Below are 21,787 nucleotides of genomic sequence, written 5' to 3' on the forward strand. Positions count from 1 at the left end.
TTGGCTGCCCATCTCAAATTCATGACTCTGGGCAGCTTACCCCAGTTTAAAATGCAACAACATATAACAATAACAATATTACCATCAGCCTCAGTGGGAGACTAGACCAGGAAATCAGCTCCACAGGAAGGATAAAGGTACTTTTATTGAGGTTGCTGTAAAAGAATCTTGCAAGTCTGATTGTGCTGTACCTCCTTGTCTTCCTGCTTATAATTTAGTACTTCTCTGAGCTACTTTGAAATGTTATCTCATGGACTGCTTAAGCAACAGAGCCTGTCAAGGTCATCTTCCTTTAGCCTCTACAAATACATATATAAACAGCAGCTAAGGTAAAAACTTAACAAATGACAAACAAAATCTGCACAGCCATAAAATGGGCCATGTCAACCTCAGTGACACAATCCTATCTTTAAGGCATTGTGGTAGGCCAGCAGAACTCTCCAAATAAATTGTAAATATTTGGGAACTCCAATGTCTGGGTGTTTGGGGATGAACTTAAAATGCTTTCCCTTAAGATTTAAGATAGTGTCTTAAATTCATTTATTTTTGCAATATTTTTAGGCTACTTCAATTACCTGACTCTAGAAGGTTTACTGCAAACTATATGGAATCCCACAATTAAAATAATCCCAAAATCTAAAAATGGCATCAGATAAAGCTCTAAACTCTGAACGCCTTTCAAAATAGGACAGTGTGTGGGCCATCTAGAACTTGAGGCAAGCAAGCTGTTACAAAGTGATGGAGCTAAAAAAGCTTTCTTTAGCACCTAAGCCTCTTCTCTCTCAGAAGGAGGAAATGTAAAGCATCCTCTCAGCTTATAGAATATGCTCCAGTTCTATCCAGAGGAGTTAGCCCCTTAGGTAACTAGGAGCCAAGCCATATAAAACTTAACTGGTCAGCACCAGGACTGAACTGTACCCAGAATCCCATGCCTTTTGCATTTCAAGTAATTGTAGATTGTAGATTATTGAAGATATAATAGGAAAACTATATATATGCCAGTAGGCCTATGCACGCTCTGTGTATATCAGAAATAAATGCCATTGATGTCCTGCAACTTCCAGATTCCAAATAAAGATATTTATTAAAGTCTAAGCTAAGGACCAAAATATGGAAGCATTTCAGGCTGCAAATACTAGGTGCAGTAAGTACCGACTTCCTCAAACAGTATCTCTTTGCACAAATGCTATTAAGAACCTCCATTGTCAGCAGCACTTTTTCTCTAAATCTAGGAGGTACACAAAGGAGTAATCTTTAGCAGAACTGTGACAAAAAGTTTTCACAATGTAATTCTGCTGGAATTCTCCCTTCCCCCCATCTACTATTAAATTAAACAGAAAGCTTTAGTGTCATATGTTGCTTAACTCTCAGCCTTTTTGAAGGAATTCATCTAATTATCTAATCCACTGGAAAGCTTCCATAAACGAAAGAGAGATGGGGACTTTCCTAAAAATTAAGCTTGCCCCCTAACAGGCGCAGAGAAAATTAGATGGATTCTACCCTCTGGGTGATCTAGTATGGGCCTGGATGTATATTTTTATCCATCTCTGCCTATAATTATTCATAATAAATACTTTATATAATATTGTTTTAAGGATTATTTAGGCAGTGTATTTTAACCTCTTGAACACCTTCAACTCCATATAAAACCTATTCGTGATTATTAATGCTTTCATTGAGAACTGTCACAAAAGATGGCATCTTATATTTGTTATTCCTTTATATAGATGCAGCAACTTGAAAAACAAGTTACTGATGCAGATCGTCAAGCAGAAAAGGCTTTTCAGCAGGTATGACTATAATAAGGAATTATATGTAGTAGCAATGTTCTGAAGCTATATGTAAGAAGAATGGGGTACTGTAGATACATGGATCTTCTGATATAAAGTATCAATAATTGCTTTTTCAGGACAGTTTCACAGGGAAGTTGAATTTTAAAAAAGATAATATTAACAATGAACTATCTTGATGTCTCAGGTTTATAATGCCTTTATGGCCATGGATACAGGTAGTCCTTGACTTATAACAGCAATTCAAAGTTACAGTTGACTCCAAACAAGTATTTATTATCCCGTTTCAAAATGTCAGTGGCTGCCCCTCCCAATTATGTGATTACATTTTGGGTGCTTGGCAAACAGTCCACATTTACAGGAATTAGGTTACTGTGGTTTACTTTTTTTTACCAACAACATTATTTGGTGGTGGTCATTAAGCAAATCACAATGGTCATTACAATGAAACCATTGTAACGGGTAGGATTTTTTTGCCAGAAACGAAAAATATCTGTTTCTGGTGAAAAAAGTAAATCACAGTAACCTAATTCCTGTAAATGTGGACTGTTTGCCAGATGAATGATCAATGCAATTTCATAATTCTCCAAAACAGTAACAATAAAAGATTGCTTAACATTTAAAAAAAATAAGTACAGCATTAATTCAAACCATATTTTCAGTATGCTATGCTTTAAATTGTAGTAGAATTTATCTGTAGATTAAGGTTGCCTTATGTGCTGTTTGTGCACAATTCGGGTAGTCTTTGAATTATAATGGCAGTTGGGTCCAGAATTTCCATCGCTAAGCAATGTGGTTATAAAGCATGAAATCACATGACTACATAGTTTAGTGACAGCAATCCCTGCAGTCCCTGGTGCTACAGTTTAACAAAAGTCATTAAACAAGCACCTCTTCACAACGTCCTGGGACTTCTAACAATCAAAACCATTGAGGAAACCAACAGGAGACCCAAGCAGCTCACAAGCACACTGCCAGGTAGGTAAGTGGCAGCTGTTGGGTAGAAGAGAAAGCAAAGAGGTGCTCAGGTAGCTGGAGAGGCACAGCATGAGTGTGGTGGGGCTTGGGGTGACTCCTGGTGAGCAGGAGAGAATGCACAAGGATGTGTGAGGGACTGGAGGGAATGTGCAATTGGTGAAGGAGATGTGGCGGAAGCATCCTGAGATTTGAGAGCATGTAGTGGCAGGGAGGTAGGTGTGGTGCAAGTGCAGCAAGGCCCAGGAAGGCTGTGCGAGTGGCAGAAGAGGCATAGTGTGAACATGGCAGGGCTTGGAGTGGGTGCTTCCAGTGGAAGTGGATGCACAAATGTGCACAAGTGATTGGAATAGTGCTGCACAAACGCAGCAGGGCTCAGGAAGGGTGCACAAGTAGCAAGGGAAATGTTGCAAAGTTCAGTGAGACTCAGGTAAGTATTTTGACTTTTCTCTGTCCTGCTTTTAGCACTGCTATGAGAATTCAGAAGTAAGATATAATACATCAGAACAGTTTATATTGTACAGGTAGTTCTCAACTTACAACTTACAAGCACAATTGAGCCCATAATTTCTGTTGCTAAGTGAGACATTTGTTAAATAAGTTTTGCCCCATTTTTTGACCTTTCTTTGCCACAGCTGTTAAGTGAATCATTACAGTTGTTAAGTAATGGGAAATCTGGCTTCCCCATTAACATTGCTTGTCAGAAGTTCTCAAAAGGAGATCACATGACCTTGGGACACTGCAGTCGTTATAAATATGAGTCAATTGCCAAACAATCTTAATCATATGACTGTGGGGATGCTGCAATGATCATAAGTGTGAAAAATGATCTTGCCACTTTTTTCAATGCCGTTGTAATGTTGAATTACTTGTATTAAAGCAATAACTATAAAAAATTAAAACAATATTTATGATGAACACATATTTAAAACTGTAAAAAATAGTTTAACATTGAAAATGCAGGATAGAAAGCGAATAATGTCAAATGTCAGTAGCAAAACAATTCATAAGAACACAATTTTAGCCAAAGGCCTAGCTGAAGGGAGGAGTATTCTATGAAGTTTAAGTATCCTATGAAGTTTTGTAGGAACCAGAAGCAATTAAGACTTCTCACTGCAAGTAAAAAAAAATGCAACAAATGTGTTTCTTTGTTAAAATTTCTTGTGTCATCATTTTTAAAATAATGTCCCATTTAATCTTAGTACCTGGGTAAATATGTAAAAGAAAAAGCATTCTGTTAGACATCAGTATGACTTACAGGGTTTTGTAATTTATTGTATTGTATTGTGTTTACCCATTGTATTGTATTTAAAATAAATGTAATATGAAATCATTTTGACAATAGGGGTTTCCTGACCTTGGGAATTTCCTGACCTTTCCTGGTTTCCCACTGCCCAAAACAGTTCTTGAAGTCTAAGTAATCCTTGAAATGGTGTATATTAACAAATTCAAAAGCAGAAGGATGGATAGATGAGGATTTTTTGATGTTCTGTTGTATAAATAGAATACTGTGGATCCAAGCCAGTGTCTTTACTGCAGTTTGTTTGTCATTAAATCTGGTTGTTTGAATTATAGGGTTGAACAATTGTTAAGCTCGGAGTAACTGATACATATGAAAGAAATGAGCAAAATAGCAAATTGCTAGAGATATCAGTAAACTAGGATTAGGACTGGCTGAGGAATGTACTGTATATATGCTTTAAGTGATCTCAGAAGAATAAAACATTACAACATTCCAAATTATGCATTTAATTTTGGAGTTTTACAAACTTTGTGTACACAGCTGTGTTTTAATTTCTAGGTGCAGATTATGGAGGAGAAGCTGAAAGCTGCTAATGTCCAAACAAGTGAGTCAGAGACACGCTTATATAAGAGATGCCAAGATTTGGAGATTCTAGTTCAAGAGAAAGATGATGCTATCCTGAATCTGGAACAACAGCTTGTAGAGCAGGTTGGGAAAACAACATTTTTCTTACCCAATTATCCATATATATATTAGCATGTACAAGAGATATAGAGAGAAAGAAGGGACTTATAAAAAAGTAATATCCCTAGATTTTCGTCAGCAAAACGCTTGTTAAGCAAAAGAATAGATTCTGTAAAGATAACTATTAATATGTAGCAAATTTTGGAAAGAAGTATAAATTGTTTATATACACCATACAGCCATTTGTCTGGGAAGATATGAAGATTCCTGAAATGGATGAGCCGTAATTGTATAATTAAGCAAGCTATTTAAAATAATGATGACGGCATTTTTCAAGAGGCCTTTCAATGAAGATCAATCCATCAATAGCAACAGTTTTTACTGCAGTATTTTTACTCATTTTATTAATGCTACTTACGATTTTTAACTTTGTATAATTTATATGAATTTTATGGCTATTTTATTACTTTTACTGTGTTTACTTGCAAAAAGAGGCAAAATAATTACTAATAAATTAAAGCCTAAGTGCAGTCCTTAGCCTGAAAAAGATTGCGCCTTCTGTTTTAGGTGAATAAAGTGCATTGTTATGGACAAGAATGCAAATTACACAAAAGCCCATCTTCTTGTTTCAGAAGGAAATCAGAATACAAGAAGCTAAAATTATAGAAGAAAAAGCAGCTAAGATTAAGGAATGGGTGACTATCAAGCTTCATGAGGTAAGTTTCCTAAGTAACAACTCTTAAACCACTTAAATCACTTGTATAAGAATGATATAGAAATAATGTCACCCCATGTGCTAAACAATAACACTCAGCAGCCCTGGACAACAGAGCCAAGATTTATACATATTAGATTGTATATGAGCAACAGAAATCTCAGCCTTGTGATTTAGGTATAAAGTAAATAAAATATGAAGATAACCCTTCCTTTTACAAACTGCAGTAACATTGAGGGTTTCTTCACCCTAAAATTCACAGTTCCTTTGCTAATAAAATGATACCTTAAAGCTCAGGACAAGTTAAAGCCTTAATGAAATAATTATATTAGTTCATTAGGATCTATTAGTGGATAATTGCCAGTTCTATGTTATCTGGTCAATAATCTGTTTAAAAGTTTTTGTAGACCTGTTCACAAGACTAAGGCTGTGAATTTTAGGGTGAAAAATGAAAAAATGGCTTGCTTTGAAATATGCAAAGTTGCCTATAATGAGAGTTTATTATTTGTGCTTTCAATTTTTTCAAGTAATTTTTTTCTGTTGATTTTGTCTACAAAATTTTATTTTATTTCTGTGGAACACAAATATTCTATTAACTTTATCTTTAAAAAATAATAATCATAATATATAAAAACTACTTAAAAGAGAAGATCTTTGAAATAGGATCTGAGGTTGAGTTCTATAGTCTTTCATTCATATTACTCCTAGATATACCAAAACTATTTGAGTTAAATATACTGCTTAGCACTGCAATTATTTGTAAATTACTTAACTGTAAGCCCAACCAAGTTGGTGAACTTATTGCCAGGAAAATGGATGTGAGATTGAAAATAATACCATATGAGATGTAAGGAAAATATAGCTTTCCTTTAGATACAGTCTTTTTCAATACTGTACTTATGAATGGGGCATTTATCTATGTTTTCAGCTAGAAACAGAGAATCAGAACCTCCGTACGATCAATCAAAACCAAACTGAAGAGATTAAGCTGTTGCAGACTAAATTACAAGGTAGGGGGTACAAATTCTCAAAACACAACTGTGTTCCATAATTAAGGAACTTGGGGTTAACTCTTTGAGTATGTCTTTATTATAGATTGTATACAGAACTACAGCAAGCACGAAAACAGTTGTGCCTAGAAATTCCAAAGTAGAACATTATTCCACAGTATAACCATCTATAACTTTGTAAAGGTTTTGCTAAAGGGTGGTCTAGTGGTCTACAATGTGCTGGAGGATGAAGGGATAATAAAAACTGAAAGGCTTTTTTTATTTCCATTTGAAGTAATTTACAGTGTTTGGGTTTACTCCATTGCATTTTGTTTGCTTTTGGATTGAAGTATTATGTAACCCAGTCATCGTGGTTTCTAAATTACAGATTATGGTGAACCCAATCTTTATTTCTGAATTACCTCTTTTCTCTAAAGCTATGGTAAAATACACTATGAAACCAATATTAAACTTAAGAAGGTACATAGTATTAAACAGAAATATCATAAATATAGATAGTCCTCAACCCATGACCATTTGTTCAATCACCATTCAAAGTTACCACAATCACATGATTGCGATCAAAATGCTTGACAATCAGTTTACACTTAAGTCAGTTGCAGTACCCCACAATCATGTGATCATCATGTGCAACCTTCCCTACTGGCCTACTCATTGATTTGGGGGAAAATCAATGGGGAATCTGCCAAGGAATATAATAAATTGCTAGGTAAGTCTCCTCCACCCACACCCTGCCTACAGCCCCTCTGTGCTTCACTGGGCTCGCCGCTTATATAGCCCTACTTACTCTTGTACACCCTTCCTGACTTGCATCACATCCACACATATCTTCTCTGACCCAAGCCGCACTCCTGTATCCCCTCCCCAACTCCTGTGGCATCTCTTACGTATTCCCTGTCACTCTTGTATATCCTCCCTAATCCTCATCATGTTCTTAACCCCCACACATTGCTTTACTCACCTGCAGGCCTGGGACTTGCAACTTTCTGCTGGCTTCCTAACTGACTTTGGTTGTGCGAAGCAAGCAAAAAGCTGCCTCACCTAACAACTGTGGAATTCAGTTAATAACAGCGATTAGACCTGCAGGGATTGCTGTCATTAAGTGACATGATCATGTGACATCAAGCTTTATAACCATATCATTTAGTACAGGGGTGTCAAACTGGCAGCCCGCGGGGTTGATGTGTCACGCTCAGGCCATGCCCACCCTGGCTCCACAAAGGCAAAAAACGTCGCGGTGCGTCATGATATGTCACATGATGCAATTGAGTTTGATACTCGTGATTTAGCAGTTCTGGTCTCAATTGCCATCATAAGCTGAGGACTACTTGCAATATCAAAACTTCAGCCTCTCAGCTTTTAAAATAAATAATCTACTGTTGCATCACATTAAATGCTGATATTTAAATTATTACTTGAACAGAGCTTCAGGGGAAGAAGTCTGTTTCTTCATCACAAAAACCGGGAGAAGGCCAGCGACTGAGCAGTTTGACTTTTGGATGCTTCTTAAACAGAGCAAGAAGTCCTCAACAAGTTCCTAAACCTGAAAATGCAAGCAGTTCTGCTTCAAAACAAGTTGATCTTAACGAAAATCACAAAAGTCTAGGTATTTTAAGTTCTAGAACGCTATTCTAACAATTCAGTCCTAAGAAGGTGTGCTAAGGAGTAACTTCCATTTAGTTAAATGCAGTGCTTTTTTTGTAAAAAGAAAAGGTGCCGGAACTCACACATGTCATACAACCCGCCTTGCCTACCCTACAAGGTTCCATCCCAAAAAGGTGCCGGAACTCCGTTCTGGGCGTTCTATGACAAAAAAAGCCCTGTTTAAATGTAACTTGCTTCCAAGATAATCCCTACTTATATTACAGTCCTCAAACAATCCTAAATGCTCGGGATTTGAATATGTAAACTTTCTTTTTCTCTGAAATTAATCTATATTAATCCTACAAATTAAGGGTTTTCCACTGAAAATCGTATGCCTGGGATGAAAAGAGTCAGATCCCTCAATTCCTAAGGGAATTGGTTTGGGAAAGAGTGATATGCAGTACTTTATTAAAAGCAGGAATGCTAACTAGGTTGTTTAAATGTTTAATTAATAGCCTATCATTCATTTGATTGTTCAATATAGCATATACAGTACTTCAACTTGTTTTTCTCCACAACAAAAACTTGTGAAGTAGGCTGGGCTGAGAAAGAGTGACCAGTCCAAGGTTACCAGTGAACCTCTTATGACAAAAGAACATAGGTGGACTAAAACCTGAATCCCTTAGTCCAACACTTTATTAATACGTCTGATTTGACTTTCTTATTTGTGTCAGTTATACTGAAAAGTCTTACGTTGACAGGAAAAACAGCCTTATGTTAGTTTAATGCTACTAAATAATTATGTTGTCCACAACATTGGGAAAATGTCACATCTTGCAACTTTGTGCTAGTATAATTATCAGTAAGCATATGCTGCAAGTAAGCATATGCTGCAGACCTAGAACTAGATTCTAATTACCTAACCGTTTAAAATAATAGAACCAGTGTTACAATCAGTGTCCTTACTCCTGTTCAGGAGCATTGAGTTGGTCAATCAGTATTTAAAATATTACACCATCACTAGTTACTGATAAACTATGTTTCCAATGTTTATTCTTAATGCAAGCATAGAAGATATTCTTCCATGGCAGATATAAAGTAATTAAATACTTTTCATCATTCATCAAACATGTTTTTCATGGCTATAACAGTACTGAGTTGTTATAGTATTATATGAAAGCAGGATTAGTCTTCATATGTAGAAAATAATGTAGCAGAGTGGATTGTACTACGTCACCTACAAAGTAGAATTTAGAACATTTTCTCATTTAAAATAGTAACTAGGAAAATGTTATACTTCATCTGGGGAAAAATTCTGGCCTTTCCCACTCTGTGCTAATTTTTACTTGTTTGGGGAATACTTGTCTCTATTAACCCAGAGGAGCATTAAACCTGATGTCTTTACCTGCATTCTTATGTTATACTGTCTTCTCTGCTACTTTGTTCTGCTGAATTTATAGGTAGCCATTTCTTAGATTGCCTCTGTCAATTCTCCTGTCTTAATATGCTTAAAAATAAGGTTTTTGCTCAGCAGTGATGCTGCTTTATTCATGGATCTTGCTCTGTTTCTCTCCCTGCTACTATTTTTCTTTTTCTTACTATAGAAAATCAATTAAGAGGAGTTGGAATATCTCTACTATCTTTTGATTACTGTTATTAGGAGTCTTCTATATGAAAGCATTATTATACAATCCCATATGTTATTTGTATATACTGTTACAATTTCCTTGTCTGAAAGCAAAATAGATTTTAATTTTTATTATTTGTAGATGTGTGTTACAATTTTGTCCAATGTTGTCACTGTCTCCTGGTGTATAGAGAATGAAATTCAGGAAACAGCCCTTGCTGGACAAATACATGGAAATAATAGAAGTCTGAAACCATTGCAGCAAAATACTTGCATTCCTGAACAAAGGATGGCAGCAAAGTCGAAAGATATAGATAATAATATATCAAAGAATTCTTGCATTAGAGTCAGTGACTGGAGCTCTGATGAAGAAGGAAGCAAAGGAAGATTGAAATCCAGATGTGTATCTACATTTTCAAGTCACACATCTGAAGAAGGCACAGGGTACAGTAGAATAGGGAGCGAAATGTATTTGACAGCATCAGATGATAGTAGTTCCATGTTGGAAGAAGAAAGTTTTCAAGCTCAGGGAAATGTACATAAACTATATTCCTGGCAACAAGAGTCTTCATGGAAAAATCAGAACCATCTAATTGGAAAGAGCAACTTGAAATCATTCAATGAAAAAAAAATTCATGATAGCTTTTCAGATGAACTGAATAAGAGATTTCAATCCCACAGGCTAGATTATTCATCCTCTTCTAGTGAAGCAAATACTCCAAGTCCAATTTTGACCCCATCTTTGGCTCCTAAGCATCCATCATTGATGCTGACAGCAAGCTCTCAGTCTGGCAAGCTGCTTGATTCTCCATCTAATCTGCCACCGCCCAAACTGAGGACTCCAAGTGCTTTTATTCTGAGTACAGCATTGGCCAAAAAACATTTTAGCCAGCCTTCCTTGTGTTCAGACAAACTGTTTGGCAAAAACAGGAATGCTATAAGCATGATACGGCCTTTTAAGCCTCAGGAAACAGACATTGATCAGATAGATGGAGATAACACAGAAGTTTTTGAGAAGATGGAGATTAGTTGTAATGAGGAATCATTTACTTATGATTGCTGTAAAATGAAAGATATAGAAACCCTGGATTTGAGTGAGTCAGGGAAGATGATTAACAGTAAACCTCCTACTCCTCCACTCCATCGATTCCCCTCTTGGGTAAGTGAAATAGATATAATAATATTCCAGATTAATTTAACTACTCAAGTTCCGTTGTTATTTTGTTTTAAAAGTATGGGTTTTCCTTTTTTGATGTCACACCACCATAGCAGATAATTTTTCCCACAGTTTGTTCTGAAAAGATTAGTGGCAATTCTTCTCTATTAAAATTAACTACAGATAGTAGATGGCAGCAGCTACTTGACTTTGGCTGTTCTCAAAAAAGCTAAACTGGGTTCAACCTAATTAATACTTGAATGGGATATTATCAGGAAATCCCGGCACTTGGATTTATAAAAACTACCCAAGAAGGCACACCATTTCTGTGTCATTGCTAAAAAAAAACAACCCTCTATAGCAGGGGTCCCCAACCCCCTGTCCATGGACCAATACTGGGCCGCGGCATGCCAGCAACCAGTCTACACAAACAAGGAAAGCCCTATCCACAGGATGCAGGCAGCACACAAAACCATGCCCCCTCCTGTCCGCGGAAATATCTCTCTCCACATAACCGGTCCCTGATGCCCAAAGGTTGGGGACCTCTGCTCTATAGCATGTCCATGTGATTATCAGGAAGCAAGCTTGACAAAAGACAAAAGATAATCTTTATCCTTTACATGCAGGTAGTCCTTAACATACAAGCTAACAGTGGTTAGAATGCAGTATCACAGGCTAATTCTGCCGACTGCTAGTAGTTTGACTGTCATGGGCTCAAGGTTGATTCCATCTTTCATCCTTCTGATGTCAGTGAAATGAGGAGCCAGATTGTTGGGGGCAATATGCTGACTCTATAAACCGCTTAGAGAGAAACAAACTGCTTATAATAGAAACATAAATGTAATGTTGCTAGAAATATATAATATAATAGCAATTCTTTGTTCTTCAGGAAAACAGAATTTATGCTGTAGCCAAATCAGGTCTGTGCTTTTCTGAGGTCTTCAACATGGACTCCTTCAATAAAAGTAAGTTATTACAATAGTTATTTAAACTGAATTGCTGAGGCAAGTCCCTTTGGATACTGTAAGATTTCCTTTTCAGTTAGCATAATCAGGGAAGAAAAAACTTTACTTGACACTCTTTGAGATTTCAAAGGTCCTGAACATCTAAACATGACTCCCAAAGAAAAATTTACTTTTTATTGCATTTATTATAGCCAGCATTAGTAAATATTGGCTGTAGTTAATTTGTATGTGTGTATACTTTTGAGTTTTCTATCTGAAATATGTATTTTTTAAATAAAAGATATAACTAATTTTATATAAGTTTTTCCCAGGCTATCTATTCAGCAAATTAACTGATTTTTTTAAAACTAAAAAAACTACACACTCAGTACTTTTTGAATTTATTTTAAAAAAACTTGGTTTCAGATTCCTCTTCTTCATCTTCATATTCTCCATCAGGACTCTACACATCATTAATATATAAGAACATGACTACACCAGTTTATACCACTCTTAAAGGGGTAACCATTTTTTTTACAATTATGCTTGGAGAAATATTTAAAAAATGTGTCTTATGTTTATATTTATTCAGAATAAGCTGCTTCCTCCCTCCCTCCTTCCCCTCCCCTCCTCGACCTGGAAAAGTAATTCTTGCTCCTTTGAAAAAGTAATAGAGTAGCTATCTTAGTAATAACCAGGATGTATTTCTGTTGCTCAAACATGATGTATCTCAGTTGCAAGCACTTCTAGCTCTAAATTTTATTCTCTCTCATCTAAAAACTACCTTGCAATGGTACAACATGCTGTTATCTACTTTCCACTAACTTGGAGCTACAGTGTATTGGCATGGAATCAGAATGTGTGTTTTATTTAATATGCCAAATATAAAAGCTGAAGTAGAAAAAAAATTCAGAGCCAGAAATATTGACTAAAAGAATGGAAATGCAAAGAAACTGATATTAAATAGCAGTCTACAATAGTATACTCAGTGCTTTTTTTGTAAAAAAAAAAAAAAAAGGTGCCGGAACTCACACACATCATACAACTCGCCTTGACTACCCTACAAGGTTCCAGAACTCCATTCTGGGTGTTCTATGACAAAAAAAGCCCTGAGTATACTTAGATGCAAAAAATCTTTATCTAGCGATACATGAATAATAGCAAGGAGTTAATGTCTTTCCATGTCTCTTTTTGGACATAGGTGAGAAGGAGCCAAGTTCTAAATATCATACAGCACAATATTCTGGGACATGCCTTAATAGTTTGGAACCTCTTGTATACCAATGAAAATGTAACTCTCAGTGTAGATTTGTATAGGCCACGGGTGTCAAATTCACCACGTCACGTGACGTGTCGCAATGTATCACAACTTTTTTTGCATTGCCAGAGCTGAGTGGGCGCGGCCTCCGTATGATGCAACCAGCCCATGGGCCGGCAATTTGATGCCCCGATATAGACTATATCTAGCGAATATAACTAAGTCATGAAATAGATTAATTTTTTAATACAGCAGCAAATTTAATCTTCTACCTATAAAAATATTTTAAAAGCAAACCGTTAATGATCAAAAATTACTATTTAACCATAGTCTACTCTAAGCAATCTCTTGTCTAAAAAAATCCTATATGAATACTATATATCATTATTATGCTGGGTTTTTTTACTATTGCAGTTAACAATTTTAAACAATGGCTTGTTGATTTTATCAGAAAGCAACACAAATCAGTAACAACCCATTCTTAGATGATTCTTCTGGGTCTGAAGAAGACGGTTCCCAATCCAGTTCACGGACATCTGAATCAGATTCTCGAAGCAGAAGTGGTCCTGGTAGCCCACGAGCTATGAAACGAGGTAGGCAGAATTTATAACAAAACAATTATTATAACCTTTAGGACAGATGAAATTAAAAAGGTGCTATTATTAATGGAATAGATTAAACAGATAGTTTTCATTACAGGTTGAAAAAAGGAAAATTTCATTTAAATTGCGGCTTTACAAAATGAATTTCTAATACCAATTTGTGATGTAGGTTGGGCTGAGAGACTGTCACTGGCACAAAGTACAAGTGAGCTTCCATGGCTGTGTGAGGATGTGATGCCAGTTCAGAATTTACTTACAACACCATGCTGACTCTCATTTTTTAAAATTAGAAGTGCTTGATGATATTTCTTTTTTTTTAGAAAATAATATTATTACAAAGATACCAAAGTATTTAGATCAACAATTCCACAACAGTACATCCCAACTCACAATACTGCTGTTCATAGGAGAGATGTGAATGTAGCCTCTTATGCTAGTCATTCATAAGGCTGCTTGCCAGTTATAGAAACCACATGCTCATAAGGAAGAGATTCTCTCTCTGCCACAAACACAGAGAGATATCCCAGCCTCTCCTTCTCTTCTAAAATATGCTTCATATGCTTTATTGTTTTGAAAAAAAAATGTCTCTTGGGAGGATCAGTTTACCAAGGAGGACTGAAACATCTAAAGCAGTGATGGCAAACCTTTTAGAGACTGAGTGCCCAAACTGCAACCCAAAATCCACTTATGTATCGCCGAGTGCCAGGTGGGTGTGGCCCATTCGGTGGGTGTGGCTGCAGTAGTCATGGCAGATTGGGTGGGCATGGCCGGGGTGGGCATGGCCACCTTGAGGTTGCTTATGGGGAGGGACACCTGTGGGAGCCAGGCAGGGTTGGGGGAGATCCAGGGTGTATGTGGCGGGTGGGATGCTGGGCTGCCCAATGGCGGCTCCAGGCTGGCTGGCCTTAGGCCAGTGATGGCAAACTTTTAGAGACCACGTGTGCTGGGGCGATGGCGCGTGCCCACAGAGAGGGCTCTGCGTGCCACCTCTGGCACGCATGCCATAGGTTCACCACTACTGGTCTAAAGCAGTGTTATTCAACCTTGGCAGCTTGAAGATGTGTGGACGAACTCCCAGAATCCCCCAGGGGAATGTCACACATGTTGGGATAGGGGAAAGACTCCAGGACAGGAAGCACCTGGAAAATATGTGGCAGCAGCAGAATCTTCTCCACCATTTAAGGCCGTAGGTAGGGTTGTCCCAACCCTTCAAAGTCAGAAGGTCAAGAAACAAACATGGCACAGATCTTCATTGTTGTGGGTAACATAACAGAAACTTGAAATTCTGTCATAGTTGCTCTCTGCCTTATCTTCAATCAAACATAATCAGGGTAGTGTTATTTTGAGTTTCTTCTTATGTTTTCTTTTCCTCAGGAATGAGTATTCTGTAATTCTAATTTCTTCTATATTTCATAATGCAATGTAGTCTATCCATGAAACCCATCAATTGGATTCTTAATCATATTAATATTCATTTCTCTTGCACTCAGGGGTCTCTCTGTCTTCAATGACTTCAGAAGGCGACTATGCCATTCCTCCTGATGCCTATTCAACTGATACAGATTACTCAGAACCGGAACAAAAATTGCCTAAAACCTGTTCATCGTCTAGTGATAACGGAAAAAATGTAAGTACGCTCCAGCATCTTTCTATTTCAATCTGGCTCCAAGCATCAGAACTGTACGGCTACAGAGGCTTGGCTGCAAAGCTTTGGAGAATCACTAACGGCAACAGAGATGCAAAATATCCATTACTTTACCTAAATTATGGGATTGCTTTGATACCCAAGTGGTTATGGTGGCTTTGTTCCATCTTTCAGAAGATGGTGGTGGTTATTTTGTATATGGCATGATTACATTTTACTTATAACTTAACATTCTTTTTTCTTTTTCATGTTGTTAATCATATACAATATATGAATCTATGTATAAAGAACTGGACAGAGGTTACATGTCTGTTGATTCCAGTGGTCCTGTCAGTAGTTTTTGAGACCATTGATTATGATATAACTGAATCAACTCACTGAAATTAAAGTTAAACATTGTTTTATGGTGGTTATGGTGGCTTTGTTCCTTCTTTCAGAAGATGGTGCTGGTTATTTTGTATATGGCATGATTACATTTTACTTATATTATACTTTAACATTCTTTTTCCTTTCTCATGCTGTTACAATATATGAAACGGTGAGTTTTGTGAAATTTTAGGGTTTGGTACAACTGAACTTTTTTCTGAATGATATCCAGCAAAGTAGCACAATTATAAATCAGTTTCTAATGATGATACGAAGTAGATGAGAGCAAGGAAACTGAAAGCTAATCCTGACAATACAAAGGTACTGCTGGTCACCCTAAATAATGATTAGCGAGTAAGGGTTTAACCTGTGCTGAATTCATTTACATTCTTTTGAAAATTGATTGCAATTTAAGCAGGTTGCTTAGATTCTGCCTGAACTTAAAGACACAAATTTGGGTATTGGGTAGGATAGCATTTAGCCAGTCAATTCTGCTAATGATATCCAAATGGGACATTATGATACATGGCTTAATTATATTGCATATAGATTACTGTAATATGTTCTATCAGTGGATTTCTTTGAAAAGAATTTAGAAACTTCATCTGACCCAGTCAATACTCTGAATCTATTGATTTGGGAGTAATTCTATGGCATCTCTGCATCTCCTGTGCAACCATACCATTATTAGCAATCCTATTGTTTTATAAATCAGATTTTGATCTATGAACAGAGTTGTGGCTATTTGAAAGATTGAGTTGTCCCATATAAATTTTGTTCAGCTTTAAGTTTGCATGAAAGGCCTTTTAAGTTTTAGCACCATCAGTGATCTATAGTATTTTAACAAAATAAGAGAGAGGGACTTTTTTATCAACTTAAAAAATGTAAGCCTAGATGTTTTACTGTTATTCCTCTGATCATAGAAAATAATATTCATAATAAATTGGTCTGCTTAAGATAGATTTCATTGATTAGGTGTGCTGCATTTTTAATTTTTATTCTTAATTGTTTTTAGTTAAAAAATATATGTTATGAGTCTATGAATAATTTTCCTAATTTTGTATTATTAGCACCTTAAATATAATTTTGGTTGGAAATACTGTTCGTCGATTTATAGTACATTAATCACAAATAATTTTAGCATTTAATTTTTTTCTTTGAAACTATAGGAACTTCTAGAGAAATCTGGATACTTGTTAAAAATGAGTGGTAAAGTTAAGACTTGGAAACGACGATGGTTTGTACTCAAAGGGGGTGAATTGCTTTACTATAAATCTCCGGTAAGCAAGTAAAAATTATAAGATTAGATTATGTTTCTCTGTGTTCTTTACTGAATCATTATGCAACAATTTATTTTTGAACTGATCTAAAGTATAATAACTGATTACCTGAAATCTCTTTTCTCTGAGAGTTTGTTCTTCAGCCATATTTACGAGACAATATATGTAATAAATTTTAATTTGAACCGAGTAGTAAACAAAGAAATGTTTTTCACAACCCTGAAAGCTGCATAGAATTAATTCTTGCGCCAAACATTTGCAGCAGAAGTCTGATCTAGCAGTTTTGTTATCTGTTCTAAAAATCTTGTTACTACTCAGTGCTTTAATGTAGTATATGAAAGTTTAGTGACTCTCAGTGCTCTTGGAACCAATTCAGTATAATTTCTTCTGGACTCTGCCCTCTGATGAAGTTTAAAAAAACAGGGCTGTAATCCTCACGCACTCAAGGATGACCTTAGGACATTCACTGGCTACATTTAGATTATCATATTTCAATTTCTTTCTTCCTCACCATCTTATTTTTTTTGTCTGGTTATCCCTTTCTCTACTCCTTTTGTGGTATTCTTCAATAAAGTATGGAACTCTTCTCTCCTCCCCGTATTTTTCTATTCATCCAAGTCGCCTAGGAATCAATGGACAGTGACTGTTATGAATCAAGATAATTATTATGGAATAATAATAATATCCCTTACCTTGATGTGGTTGTGGGAATTGTATGCTCTGAGAAAATGAGAGCTATGCCACTACATAGTTACTTTCAGTCTTCTCAGTTACTTCAGAAGATTGTTGTAAATGCAGGTTGGAAACAAAGGGATTATGTTTAAACCTCCCAAAATTCCTTATAAATAATTATAAGCCTATATTATTTTAAATGCCAAAATATATAAAATATAAAAAACTTCTAAATGTATCCATCAGTCCAAAAGGAGTTATGATGTCCAACCATCTGAAAATGAATTTCAGCTTTTTGCTTTGATATATGGTTGATGATTATTGGTACTGCACATGAGAGTCACTTATCACATTTTTTTGTCCCATAGAGTGATGTAATAAGAAAACCCCAAGGTCAAATTGAATTAAGTGCATCCAGCCGTATTGTAAGAGGTGATGGAAAACAAACAGTTCAGGTATTTCCTTAATTTAATGTGTTTCATGGGACAGCAGAATAGCAGTCATGTGTACACCAGGATGTAGTTTTCCCTTTTTCTTCCAACTGACTTGTGATCATATTACAAACTATTCATGAAGAAATAGATACTGGTAAACATCTTGGACAGTTACAAGTTTCCAGATTTCATTTGTGGTTATAGGAAAGTAAGATTTGACTGAAACAAGCTTCCCCATTAGCAGTGCTCCCTGAACAACCCATTGGGATACACAATTATATGTATTTATATGGATAGTGCTTTATTAGAAGTGCTGCTTAATGAATAATAATAATAATAATAATAATAATAATAATAATAATAATAATAAAGTTGGAAGGGACCTTGGAGGTCATTGAGTCCAACCCCCTGCTCAGGCAGGAACCCTACACCATTTCAGACAAATGGCTGTCCAGTCTTTTTAAAAAAACTTCCAGTGTTGGAGCATTCACCGCTTCAGGAGGCAGGTTGTTCCATTGGTTAATTGTTCTAACTGTCAGGAAGTTTCTCCTTAGTTCTAAGTTGCTTCTCTCTTTCTCAGGCAAAACAAAAGGAATCAGTAATAGGTAGGAACCATGCTGAGAAAAAGAGATAAGGTATCTGAATAGGATCTCAGACTTGAATGACACCTTTGTTCCTTCCTAACCATTAGGAAAAACATGCTGGGCAAAGATGGGGTATTTCCCTATGTGTCTCAGAAAGTATGTGTACATTCTGGGGAAATTTGTACGGTGTATATACAGGCATATTTCAAAATGAAGTTGTGAATAAAGAAAAGATAGGCAACTCTGTTTCCACCTTCTTTCATACTCTTCCAGAAGTTTATCTTTGAGATTATTGATCATTTGGCACAAGGGATGAAAATAGACTGACCTTCTTTTCCAAATCTACCCTCCATCCCTTTTTATTCAAAGAAGAGCCAGTAAAGACCTTTCCTCTGAATCTGACCCTTAATACTTTCAAATGTACCTGCATGAGTTCCTGTCCTATTTAGGCATCTATGGGAATTTTGAAGACAAAACATGAATGTATGATCTAAAACAGTTATTAAGAAATTCATAATAAATGGTTTTGATAATTTTAAATTCCTAACAATTGCCTAGATTAGAATTTTGGACTAGGAGTAGAACTAGGTAGACCAAATTAAATTTTCAAAGTTTATAGCAGGATCCTGGACAATTGACACCAGCCTTAATTATAAGTAGTCCTCAGCTTATGACTACAATTGGGACTGGAACTACTGTCACTAAGTGATGTGATCATTAGGTGAGTTGCACCTGATTTTACTATTTTTTTTGCCACAGCCAATCATGTAGCCATTAAGTGAATCTGGCTTCCCAAATAACTTTGCTTTTTGGAAGCTCCCTGGAAAAATCATAAAGGGCGATAACATGACATTGGGCCAAAGCAACATTGCAAATACATGTTGGTAGCAAAGCATCAAAACCATGATTATGTGACTGCAAAGATGCTGTCTTAAGTCATGTCATTTTTCTTAGCATCGTTGTAACTTTGATATGTCATTGAATGGTTATAAGTCCAGGACTAACCTGTATGTCATATGGTTTTAATGAGGATAAAATATGATTGAGAAAAACCCATAAAGACCACCTTGAATTCCCATCAAAGATTTAGATATAAAAACATTAATAACCTTCATTTCAGACTATATTTATTACAATGTTTTATATTGGTACCAATCAGGTAAAAATGTTCCAGTTACCTTCAGTCAAAGTGTTCTGTTTCTATTGCTCCTCAGCTGACTACAGAAAAACGAACTTATTACATGACTGCAGATTCCCCAAATATCTTAGAAGAATGGATCAAAGTATTACAAAATGTCCTTAAAGTACAAGCTGCAAGCCCACTTTTTATTCAACCAGATGTTAAACCAGCAGTGAAAGGCTTGCTTACTAAGGTAAAAGACAACTTTTTTTTCTTGATATTTCTATTTTGTTTTTATATTTCAAGAGTTTTTGTTTAGAAAACTGGGTATTTTAATTTTATTAATTACATCAAAAAATTAAATTACTGTTAAATTTCAGGATTATTAATTGGTAAAAATTAATAATCCAAAAATTGGGATTTTTTTAAAAAAAACAAAGGGTTTTATAGGCCTATGGCTCATGAAAGTTTCGCTACTCTTAAGGAGCAGAAGGACACTAAAGAAATATGCAGGTTTGGGTGTGTTTGGGAATTTTTTGCTAGGGACAGCAAAGCCTTATAGGATTTAATTTTATTTATGTCCTTTGGTTTTTGGTTCCTATATTTCTTGAATGTAATGAATAGAATATTCAGAAACTACAGTACTATATATGGCTGCTCTGGTGGTAATAACTTTCCTATCCTGTTTCACAATATAGCTTTGATACAGAAAATGGTAAAATTGTTTTTTAAATAAACAGATACATAAATAATTCCCATAAAGCTGGGGATTAGTTTTTGTTTTTCATTACTACTTGGGTAAGTTTGGAATACTTTAGGTTTTTCCTGTTAATTCTGGGGGCTAAATTAAGTACCATTTAATATGTCTTTGCATTTAATCAGGGACCTTTTTAAAATGCAGATAATATCAGCTAGGTATTGGGATGTCAGCAAGCACGGGTACAAAATGTAATGCTTCTTTTTCTGCCTTTATGAAGAAAATTTCTCATGCTCTTTATTTCTGGAGGAAAGTAGCCACTGGTTTGGTATTAAAAATTCATTGCTCTTTTTAGTTAGCTATTACTCTTTAATTCATTTTAAAAGTTAGCTAATGAAATGCCAGTTTTTGGAAAAGTTTTAAGATTAACCTAGCGCTTGAAATCCGTCTTTGTGTTCCAAGCAGACTTGCAAAAAACAGGAGTAAAATATTACCAGGAAGGTATATTTTTTAAAAAAAATACACAAAAAGCATTGTAATGAAAATCTATTTTTATAAGGTTCCCCAATTATAACATGAAACCTAAACTCCCATGATCCTCCTCCTTCTGTTGCAACTATATTCAGAAGTTTTTTTTCCATTTCATCTGAAGTTAGAAAAGGTATACCAGTAGTTGTTGAAAAGAACTAATGCAAAGCTTCTATTAATGGGGTTATCTATTTTCAAATGACCACAATTAAATTTAGATTGCTTAAGTTTCGACAGGACTATAAACCTTTAATTAATTGATTTAATACTATCATGTTAGTGTTAATTCTTAGAGATGACATGGATAGATTTTCTTCAGAATAGTCTGTCTTCAATTTAGGTCTCTTAGATATATAGTTCTAATCAAATCCATCTACACTGGCACTTGCTATCCTCCTTATTTTTTTGCTTTAACTTTTCCAACATAAAGGTAATTGGGTCTCCACATGATGTGTCCAAAATGATAGTCATTAAGTCTGGTCATTAATACTATGCATGAAAATTCCAGTTTGATTTATTCTTTGATCCATTTGGCTGCCCATTACACCTTTAAAAATTTCTGTAGTACATGACGTTCAACTGCATTGATATTCTCTCTGTCCTGTTTCTTCCAAACCCAGTGTTTGTTTCCACAGATTGTCATAGGAAAAAACTTTGCCTAAAGATTCATCTAAAATTGAATTGAAAACTACTGATTTGAATCATGTCAAGGCAGGAAAAAAATCCAGAATGAGGCTAAGGCACTTATTTCTTGTATGTTCAAGTGCAGCTAACTATTTATATTTCGTATCAGTTTTATATGTACTATATATGAAAGTTCAGCTATAAAAGTAACTCAGTTATATAATTGTTTGCCTATTTTTTGGTCATTGC

At 35.6% G+C, this 21,787-nt stretch overlaps 1 protein-coding gene across 3 annotated transcripts in view; it reads left to right on the plus strand.

Moving 5' to 3' along the window:
* The window catches only part of PLEKHH2 (pleckstrin homology, MyTH4 and FERM domain containing H2), a 53,839-nt gene that overhangs the window by 15,584 nt on the left and 16,468 nt on the right, over positions 1–21,787 (plus strand). For 2 of the 3 annotated variants that reach the window (XR_005558470.1, XM_039357742.1), the window contains exons 3-15: positions 1,728–1,790; positions 4,567–4,716; positions 5,325–5,408; positions 6,336–6,417; positions 7,841–8,023; positions 9,820–10,787; positions 11,674–11,749; positions 12,155–12,249; positions 13,438–13,579; positions 15,079–15,215; positions 16,769–16,879; positions 17,920–18,006; positions 19,784–19,942. Coding sequence is in view for 2 of the 3 variants with exons in the window: in XM_039357742.1 (XP_039213676.1) it covers positions 1,728–1,790; positions 4,567–4,716; positions 5,325–5,408; positions 6,336–6,417; positions 7,841–8,023; positions 9,820–10,787; positions 11,674–11,749; positions 12,155–12,249; positions 13,438–13,579; positions 15,079–15,215; positions 16,769–16,879; positions 17,920–18,006; positions 19,784–19,942 (2,337 nt within the window). In the remaining variant the exon portion in view is untranslated. The remainder of the gene's footprint in view (positions 1–1,727; positions 1,791–4,566; positions 4,717–5,324; positions 5,409–6,335; positions 6,418–7,840; positions 8,024–9,819; positions 10,788–11,673; positions 11,750–12,154; positions 12,250–13,437; positions 13,580–15,078; positions 15,216–16,768; positions 16,880–17,919; positions 18,007–19,783; positions 19,943–21,787) is intronic. The other variant, XM_039357743.1, reaches the window with a different exon arrangement.

Source organism: Crotalus tigris, unplaced genomic scaffold, assembly GCF_016545835.1.
Source record: "Crotalus tigris isolate CLP2741 ecotype Arizona unplaced genomic scaffold, ASM1654583v1 scf7180000018941.1685476, whole genome shotgun sequence".
Taxonomy (NCBI): domain Eukaryota; kingdom Metazoa; phylum Chordata; class Lepidosauria; order Squamata; family Viperidae; genus Crotalus; species Crotalus tigris.